This window comes from Populus trichocarpa, chromosome 16 (assembly GCF_000002775.5).
Source record: "Populus trichocarpa isolate Nisqually-1 chromosome 16, P.trichocarpa_v4.1, whole genome shotgun sequence".
NCBI lineage: Eukaryota > Viridiplantae > Streptophyta > Magnoliopsida > Malpighiales > Salicaceae > Populus > Populus trichocarpa.
Genome location: NC_037300.2, coordinates 7,842,459 through 7,853,269, shown reverse-complemented (window position 1 = coordinate 7,853,269; position 10,811 = coordinate 7,842,459). Strand labels below are relative to the sequence as shown.

Below are 10,811 nucleotides of genomic sequence, written 5' to 3'. Positions count from 1 at the left end.
AAAAAGCACATCAATTATTATAAAAAACTCAAATAAAAATAATAAATACATACGTAAAATAAGAGACTTAATGATACTTTTGATGAACAATCACACATCTCCACTAGAATGCGTCTCAAGAGTCAATAGAAGATTATCTAAAGACCCCTTACTCAGGTCATCCTTAATGAATTGTATTTTATCTTCACGGGTTACAGATATCATTCCTAAAGAATGACATGTTGCATTACAAGTACATTTGGCACATTTGTGACAGACTTTCAGTCGTTTTGCATGACGTTTCTTTGCAAAAGTGCTTTTACCTGTTTCAAGCATGTATGAAATGAGAATTGGAGGACTCACCTGATAATCGGACCTTTGCTTCAATTAGCCAGCGAATATCTTCAGGAATTCCATGATTCATTAACAACCTCAATCTTGCAAACTTAGCATAGTAAATTTTTGCAATCGCATTTGGAGGCAAAACGGGAAAATACTTTTTCAATTTTTCAGGAGTGATGTCCATTTTCAAATGAGAATTGGAGAATAGATGCAAAGAAGGGAGAAAGAGCAAAGAATTGCACAAATATATACACAGATATCAGTTATTATGGGAAACTAAAAGAACCGACTTAAGTCATGGACTACCGTTATCCGCTATTTGACCGGGGTGAGAGAGACTAGCAAAACAAAATTCACACAAAAAAAGAAACACAAAAACAATGTGAGAAAAAGAATCAATCTTTATTTACAAGATCACTCAATTCAATAGAATCATTTTCAACTAAAAAATTGTCAAAGTAAACTTTCAAACGATGTCCATTTACCTTGAAAACATTATCATTCTTTGGATTCTCGATATCATAGGCCCTATATGGGTACACATGTTTCACAATAAAAGGGCCGCTCCATCTTGATCTTAGTTTTCCAGGAAATAAATGGAGTCGAGAATTATAAAGCAAGACTTTTTGACCAACGTTGAAGTTTTTCTCAGTATTTTCTTGTCATGAAACTCTTTGATTCTTGCTTTATTATGAATTCTTGAATTTTCATATGCATCATTTCGTATTTCCTCAAGCTCATTTATCTGTAATTTTCGCAGCTGACTAGCATCATCAAGGTTTGAATTGAAAGCTTTAATAGCCCAATAAACTTTATGTTCAAGTTCCATAGGCAAGTGACAAGGTTTTCCATAGACTAGTATATAGGGTGACATACCTAATAATGTTTTATAAGCAGTTCGATAAGCCCAAAGTGCATCATTAAGTCTTAAAGACTAGTCTTTCCTATTACAGTTCACTGTTTTCTCCAAGATCTGTTTGATCTCCCTATTAGCAAGTTCTACTTGTCCACTTGTCTGAGGATGATAAGGGGTGGCAACTTTGTGTGTGATTCCATATTTCTTCATTAAAGACTCAAATGAGTTGTTGCATAAATGTGTTCCACCATCACTTATCATGGGTAGAGGGATTCCAAACCGACTCAAAATATTTTCTTTCAAAAACTTTATCACTGTTTTGTGATCATTGTTTCGACTTGGAATTGCCTTTATCCATTTTGAAACATAATCTACCGCGACTAATATGTACAAGAAACCAAATGATGGAGGAAATGGACCCATGAAATCTATATCCCAACAGTCAAAGATCTCAATGACAAGAATAAGATTTAAAGGCATCATGTGACATTTTGAAATAGATCCCAACTTTTGATAATTTTCATAAGTCTTGCAGACTGCATGTGAGTCCTTGAACATGGAGGGCCAGTAAAATCCACTTTGTAAGATTTTTGCAGTTGTCTTTCTTGATGAAAAATGATCCCCACATGCCTTAGAATGACAAAATTTAATGACACTACTTACCTCATTGTCAGGAATGCATATTTGAAATATTTGATTAGGACAATATTTGAATAAATAAGGGTCATCCCAATAAAAGTTCTTCACTTCATTCAAGAACTTTCTTTTGTCTTGGGTACTCTAATGAGCTGGCAATTGTCATGAAACAAGAAAATTAACAATATTAGCAAACCAAGGCAATGTAGAGACAGAAAGTAAAGATTCATTAGGAAAGTACTCATCGATTGGTGTGATATCAGATTTTGAATCTGTAGTCAATATTGACAAATGATCTGCAACAACATTTTCGGTGCCTTTATTGTCTTTGATTGTGATATCAAATTCTTGAAGTAACAAAATCCACCGCACCAATCTAGCCTTAGAATCTTTCTTAGAAAGAAGATATTTCAATGCTGCATGATCACTAAAAACAACAACAGGTGAGCCAACAAGATAAGACTTGAATTTTTCACATGCAAATACTACTACAAGTAATTCTTTTTTAGTGGTGGTGTAATTCATTTGAGCACTATTTAAAGTTTTACTTGTATAGAAAATCACATAAGGTTTCTTATCTTTTCTTTGTCCCAAGACAACACCCACGATATAATCACTAGCGTCACACATAATTTCAAAAGGTAATGACCACTCAGGAGGTTGAATGACAGGAGCAGAAGTAAACAAGTTTTTAAGTATAACAAAGGCTTCTTCACAATGTTCAGTCCATTAAAAAATATTATCCTTTGTTAGAAGGTTACTCAAGGGCTTAGATATCACACTAAAATCTTTGATGAACCTTCTATAAAAACCAACATGTCCTAAGAATGATCTAACATCTTTAATAGATTTTGGTGTTGGCAAGTTAGCAATTAACTCGATTTTAGATTTGTCAACCTCAATTCCTTTCGATGAAACAATGTGACCAAGTACAATGCCGTTTGTTACCATAAAATGACATTTTTCCCAATTCAGTACAAGATTCTTCTCTTCACACGTGCTCAAAACCTTTTTTAAGTTAGTCAAACAATCATCAAATGAATCGCCAAAAACAGAAAAATCATCTATAAAAATCTCAAGAAAACGTTTAAGCATATCACTAAATATACTGAGCATGCATCTTTGAAACGTGACTGGTGCATTACATAATCCAAAAGGCATCCTTCGATATGCAAAAGTACCAAATGGACATGTAAAAGTAGTCTTCTTTTGATCTTCCAATGCAATTTCAATTTGGTTGTAACCTGAATAGCCATCTAGGAAACAATAAAATTCATGACCTGCAACTCTTTCTAGGATTTGATCCATAAAAGGTAAAGGAAAATGATCTTTTCTAGTCATTGAATTAAGTTTCCTATAGTCAATGCACATGCGCCAACCAGTAATAGTCCTAGTTGGAATTAACTCATTTTTCTCATTTGTTATCACAGTGACTCCAGACTTCTTGGGTACAACTTGGGTAGGACTTACACATTTGCTGTCAGAAATAGGATAAATGATTCCATTATCTAGAAGCTTAATGACTTTATTTGTCACTACTTCTTTCGTATTAGGATTAAGCCTTCGTTGCATTTCTCTAGAGGGTTTAACATTTTCCTTCAAATAGATCTTGTGTGTGCAAATCAAAGGACTAATTCCTTTTATGTCAGCTATGGTCCATCCAAATGCATTTTTGTGCATTTTCAGAGTTTGTAATAACTTACCTTTTTGATGTGCATTAAGTTTGGAAGAGATTATTACTGGAAAAGTTTCATTTTCTCCCAAAAATAAGTATTTGAGATTGAATGGTAACGACTTCAAATCAGGTTTTGGTGGTTGAACACTTGAAGGTATGGACTCAATTGATCATGGTGGCAATTCCTCAATTTTTGGTCTCCAACTATTTGCCTTTGATTCTTCCTGAAAATAAACCATTTGCACATCGTCAGATTCATCAATCTCAGTTTCACTGGAAGTGGTTTGAAATTGATTATGAACTAATTTTTTAGTAAAGTCCACTTCTTGTAAATCATTATCATCTCTAGCTTGCTTGCAAATGTTGAAAATATTTACCTCCAATGTCATGTTTCCAAAAGATAGCTTCATCAGTCCATTCCTACAATTAATCAATGCATTAAAAGTTGCAAGAAATGAACGTCCTAAAATAACAAGAAATGAATTACATGCTTTAACAGGTTGTGTGTCCAAGACAATAAAATCTATAAGATAAATGAATTTATCGACTTGTTCTAACACATCTTCAACTATTCCTCTAGGCACTTTTATAGATCTATCAGCAAGTAAGAGAGTTACAGAAGTTGGTTTTAACTCACCTAGATTGAGACTCTGAAAAACTGAATATGGAAGTAAATTCACACTAGCTCCAAGATCAAGTAAAGCTCTTTCAATTTTATGTTCTCCAATAAAGCAAGAAATTGTAGGACAACTAGGGTCTTTATATTTCAAAGCATGATTGTTTTGAAGAATGACACTTATTTGTTCGGCTAAAAGGGCTTTCTTTTTCACATTCAATTTTCTCTTCACAGTGCACAGATCTTTCAAAAATTTAGCATAAAAAGGTACTTGTTTAATAGTATCCAATAAAGGTATATTGATCCTTACCTGTTTGAAAGTTTCAAATATTTCAGAGTTGTGATTGACTTTTCTTTATTTGGTCATGGCATGAGGAAAAGTGCTGGCAAGGAATTAGTCTTTTCTTTGCAATGTTCAGATTCAACCCCTTCCTTACCCTCAGAGATTAACTCATCATCTTTCTCACAAGGTTCAAGAATGAGTTTTTCAATAACCTTACCACTGCGAAGAGTGATGACTGATTTAGGTATATTGATCCTTACCTGCTTGAAAGTTTCAAAGATTTCAGAGTTGTGATTGACTTTTCTTTATTTGGTCATGGCGTGAGGAAAAGTGCTGGCAAGGAATCATTCGTTTCTTTGCAATGTTCAGATTCAACCCTTTCCTTACCCTTAGAGATTAACTCATCATCTTTCTCACAAGGTTCAAGAATGAGTTTTTCAATAACCTTACCACTACGAAGAGTGATGACTGATTTGACTTAATCCATGTATTGGCTTCCATAACTACTTGCATTTGCATTGTATTGCCCCTTGGGATTTTGGTGTGGTTGAGATGGAAACTTACCTTTCTCTTGAAAATTGAGAGCAGATGTCAATTTTGCAAGAGTATCTTTAAAATTTGTCATGCTTTGAGCAAGTTGAGTGTTGATTGTCTCTTGCTTCTCAATGAATGCATGCAATGTTTCCTCAAGATTTCTTTTAGGAGGTGGAGCATAAGGAGGTGCATATCCATGAGAATTTTGGAAATTATGGTGTGCTTGAAACGGTGGCTGTGAAGTTTGTGCATTATTGTTAGCACTCTTCCAACTGAAATTTGGGTGATTTCTCCAACCAGGGTCATACGTTTGTGAGTATGGGTTATGATTGGGCATTTGGAAACTGTTTTGTCATGCTTTGAGCAAGTTGAGTGTTGATTGTCTCTTGCTTCTCAATGAATGCATGCAATGTTTCCTCAAGATTTCTTTTAGGAGGTGGAGCATAAGGAGATGCATATCCATGAGAATTTTGGAAATTATGGTGTGCTTGAAACGGTGGCTATGAAGTTTGTGCATTATTGTTAGCACTCTTCCAACTGAAATTTGGGTGATTTCTCCAACCAGGGTTATACGTTTGTGCGTATGGGTTATGATTGGGCATTTAGAAACTGTTTAAAGCAGGGGCTTGTTCATGGAGACATTCCTTAAAAGAAGGCAAAGTTGGACAGTCATTGGTTGAGTGTTCATTAGTTTCACAGATTTGACACACAATGTCTTGAACAGATTTTAATTGACCACTCGTTTTTAATTTCAGTGCCTCGACTTTTCTAGCTAAAGATGCAAACTTGGCTTGGAGGTCATGATCTTCCCTAAGGTTGTACATTCTTCCACTAGATATATGAAGTTGACTTTTACTTGGTGCCTCATAAGTGATTGTAGTGTCCCAATTTTGAGCATTTTCAGCTAGCAAGTCTAGGTACTCCATTGCTTTATTAGGGTCTTTATCTTTAAAAGTTTTATTGCACATCAATTCAACCATTTGCCTATCTATAGGTGTTAACCCTTCATAAAAATGTGAAACCAATCTCCATGTTTCAAAACCATGATAAGGGCAAGTATTAAGCAAGTCTCGATACCTATCCCAACATTGATAAAATGTTTCTCCTAGTTTTTAAGTGAAAGTGATGATTTGTCTTTTAAAAGAGTTTGTTCTGTGAGATGGAAAAAACTTCTTTAAAAATTGTTATAACATTTCATCCCAAACACAAATAGATCCTGGTCTAAAATTTTGTGGTCTCTAAGTGTTCTCACACAATTATTCTCATTATGAAGCGACTGATTATCTTCTTCGATCATTTTTTCTGAAAATGATGAGGATACCCTACAAAGTCTACCACTTAATGTACGTGACCAAACTCTCTAAGTGACCAAACTCTCTACCACTTGTGGGATTCATGTGGTCTCTAAGTGTTCTCACACAATTATTCTCATTATGAAGCGACTGATTATCTTCTTCGATCATTTTTTCTGAAAATGAGAGGATACCCTACAAAGTCTACCACTTAATGTACGTGACCAAACTCTCATGCACGTGTATGAAGAGAATAAAAGGAAGAAAAGAAAAGAAAAAGAAACAAAACAAAACAAAAGAAACAAAGAGTTAGATAAAATGAAAAGTGAAAAGAGAAAATAAAATAAATATTATAATTTATACAAGAATTTACCTCCCCGACAACGGCGCCAAAAACTTGACACGACCAAAGAGTTGATGTCTTTTCCCAAGTGTAGGGGTGTCGAAGTAATAAATAACCCGACAAGACCGAGGTCGAACCACATGGAGGTTAACTATATAAACTACAAATAAAGAAATAGATAATAACAGAAAAAGAGTTGAAGGGAGCTTTGAGATGTGATATTGATGTAAGGATTTAAACAAATATAAAACAATTGTCAAGGTTAGAGGATCCACTAATGGTATTTCAAACAAGTATAATATAAACTCTTTTTACTACTCAACTGGAAACCACACACAAAGGAGGTTCCAATCGGATTATAAATTGTTAATATTATTACATTAGTTATCTTATTCGATTAATGCTAATACTTGTAAATGTTGTTAGGTATTCATGATAATAACTTATGTTAACAACAAATCAAGTTCCTTTCATAGCACAAGTGTCGGTTATACCATACGGTTGAGCTATGAAAGTGTCAAGTATTTGTTGTACTAAGGGTTATACAACATAAATCTAGATTAACCATTTAACAAGCAAAGTATTAAGAGTGAACAAGATAACAAATATAAAACATGTTAGTATCAAACATTAAAGTCCATGTTGAGTTTATACTATACTTATTCTTACACCATTAGTGTAACCTTTTCACCTTGACATAATAAACTTAGCTAAACATAATGAAAGAGAGAAACATAAATAAATAAGATAAGAACATAAATAAGATATAAATTAACTAAGTAAAGGAAAGGCAATGAAAAGCATAAATAAGAGATTAATATAAACAAAACTTAAGCATTACAAAAAAATAAAGAGAGAGCAAAAACATGATCTTGATCTGAAAACCAAGATGCCTAAATACATGGCAAATGCCTCCTTTTATAGGCCAAAATTTGAAACTATTGATTTGCTGACTAATTGTTGAGTGGGTGGCCACATCTTAACTTGGTGAGAATCTTTATCTTCTTGTCTGAACAAAACGTCACTGCTAACATTAGAATTTGAACAGATTGTCCTCATGAAAGTTCTAGGAAATTGTCTCAGCTTTCCAACAAAAAAGAATCAGTGCATTTGGACTTCTAGAACTCGAGATATGGTTGAACACTGAACAATGTCTAGGCTGCAGGACAGATTCAGACTTCTCCGTTGTTGCTACAATTTGAACTTGAAAATGGCCTTTTTGAATCTTGGACTCCCATGAAAGTTTTAGGCATATATCTTAGTTTTCTATCCATATAGAGCAGACCTAAATTCAAGTTCTACAGCTCCAATTATGATCCAATAACCGAATGGTATTCTAGTTTGGACTGAACTAACCTCTCTTTTCTAAGCTTAGCCCTCTCTTTGTCTTCTCAATTTCAATAGTTAAACTCATCAATCAATCCCTTGATTTATGGGATAGGCCTGCATTTAATATGAACATTTACCATAAATTAAAGGTATCTTATAGTATCAGATTCTTGTTATTATAAAACATACTTTAGTTAAGGAGTTATTGATACTTCAAGTGCAAAATGATGATATAAAACCTTTTTTTTATCTTTTTTTTAATTGATAGTTTTATTTTTAATTTTATCATTTAACATTGAGTTGATTATGAATTAGATTTCATGATTTGTTTTGATTTGCTTTTTATAAGGTTATCTTGGTCTTATGACTCGAGTCACGAGTTTTGCAAGTTAATCTAGGTAAACTCTTGTCTTTTTTTATTATTATTATGTTCTATTTTTGGATTGATTTTTTTTCAATATCATCTTTCAGCAATGAGTATATTAAAAATCAGGCTTTATAATTTGTTTTGATTTACTTTTTAATAGGTTATTACAGTCTTATGATTTTGATCATGAGTTTGGTAGGTTAACACATGTTATTTTTTCTATTTAATTTCTATGAAATTATCCTAGTCTTATGACTCAAGTCATGGGTTTGACAGGTTAACTTAGGTCATTTTTTTTAAATTAATTATTTTCAATTCTAATATTAACACCAAGTTGATTGAGACTTGAGTTTCATAATTTGTTTTAACCTATTTTATATAAAGTTATCATGATCTCATGATTCGGATCGTGAATTTAGCAAGTTAACTGTGATTGGACCAGATTGATTTAATATGTTGTTATTTTAATACACACATATATATATTTAAAAAAATATGTCTCGAAGTTTTGTGATTGAAATTATATTTTTACTAGTTATTCAAATTATTTTTAAACTTATTAAATTAATCAGGACATATTAAATACATGTGAACAATTTAAATTTTTTATCTAATTATTAATAATATCTAAATATTTTATTCATGTTAAAAAAACACTGAACAAGCTAATCTTTCCTATAAATACAAACAAGAGAGTCAAGTCAACCGAATAGCCAATGGCATCAGCAATGCCATCAACTACTACAACTACTACTCTCAGGCCACTGTTTATCAGCCAACAAAGACCCACCAGATTCTTCTTCGTAACATCCGGAATCAAATTTCCCGATAAAAAATGGATCGACAACAAAAACAAAAACAATTACTACCACCATAAGAATGTTAGTGCTTATCCTGGATTCCCCGTTCTCACTTCTTGTAGCTCTTATTCTCTTCATTCTTTTCTTTCGCTTCGCTCTCCTTCTCTTCTTTCTCATCCTTCTCTTTGCTTTCTGTTCCAATCTCGTTCTCCTCCTCTTCGATCTCCTTTCTCCTACATGACCACGACTAATCAATCCTCTCCTGACCCTCCTCCTCAATCACCCTCTACCAAAACGGTAACGTCTCTACTTTCTCCTGTCTTTCTGTATATTTCGAGGCTGTTTCAATGGAAATTGGAACAAGAAAATAATAAAGTAGGCTTTTTTATGAGTTAAATATGGGTTTTGATTGTTACTCTTTTTTAGTTAAGGGTCTGTCTATCTAAATTGAGCAAGTTCAATGTAGATAGATATTACATGTTTTCAAGTAATCGGTTGAAAAAGAAAAAGAAAACGAAAAGTATTAGTCATTTATGAGTCGAACAGAATAAAAGTGCAACTTTTTTTGTTAATTGAATAATGGATTTTGATTGTTAAGCATGTGTGAATAAAGGTTTTCTCTAAATTGCCTGATTCAATGTGGAAATTGGAGGTTTTTGAGTAATGGATTTTCTGGATATGTAGGTGAGGGTAGTGGTTAAGGGGAGGGTACAGGGGGTCTTTTATAGGAACTGGACAGTGGAAAATGCTACGCAATTGGGGTTAAAAGGTTGGGTGAGGAACAGAAGGGATGGTTCTGTGGAGGCTTTATTCTCTGGGGATTCTGATAAGGTACAGGAAATGGAGCAGAGGTGCCGCCGTGGCCCACATGATGCTATGGTCACTGGCTTCCTGGTTTTCCCTTCCTCTGATGATCCTGGAATTGGTTTCCAGCGCAAAGCAACTCTTTGATGAGTACTTGCGGAGACAATCAATGGAGGATTTCTGCTTCAGTATGTATAGTTCCTGCTCAATATGAATTACAATTTTATATCTTTTTAGAGATATGCACGGTGCAGTTCTGAATTATCAACTGCCTTGCTGAATAACACAGTGACTTATCAAGTTTAAGACATTAGTCTTTTAATATGTTATTTCCATTTGATGCTCTTCTTCTACTTTAATATGCATTTCATAAACCATCTGAGCTGGGGGAAATCAACGTGCTTGCCATAGCACAGTACTTTAAACCAGAACTAGTGGTTAATCTTAACAAAATCAGTTGACAATGGAAATCATGTTATTTCTAGTGGATCGTTGTTTGCAGTTGGGCCTTTCCTTGGCTGCCTAGAACCATACCGGTTGATTTTGTAAGGCTTTTATTGGTTTGTAGATTTTATGTCTCAGAGAGGGTCCAACTACAACATGGTTGATATTAGATCCCAAAGTATGTACTAGAATCCAACGTTAGGTACAAATGATACTATTATATCAAAATGTTACCCAGCCTCTTCTATATTTTCTATGTTTTAATGTATGTCTACATTTTCTTCCTGGTAAAATTATTATTAAACAGAAACTCCTTACAAACTAGGGTTAATCAGAGATTAATTAAGAAGATCATTATCTTTGCCTTTGCTTTGTTATACTGGAGCGTTTTACACTGTTCAACATGAACTGGAATCATTAACTAGGATAGCTAGATGTTCAGACATTCTGTGCTAAAGATTTCCATCTTTGTGATCTTTCTTTACAAACTCTTTTCTGATTTTCAAGGCGC

At 33.7% G+C, this 10,811-nt stretch overlaps 1 protein-coding gene across 1 annotated transcript; it reads left to right on the top strand.

Moving 5' to 3' along the window:
* Positions 1-8,947: 8,947 nt before the first annotated feature.
* LOC18106228 (uncharacterized) lies at positions 8,948-10,194 on the top strand. Its single transcript, XM_006373824.3, has 2 exons — positions 8,948-9,349; positions 9,737-10,194. Exons 1-2 carry the CDS (start codon positions 8,969-8,971, stop codon positions 10,001-10,003), a joined length of 648 nt encoding a protein of 215 aa, XP_006373886.1. The 5' UTR covers positions 8,948-8,968; the 3' UTR covers positions 10,004-10,194.
* Positions 10,195-10,811: the final 617 nt, after the last annotated feature.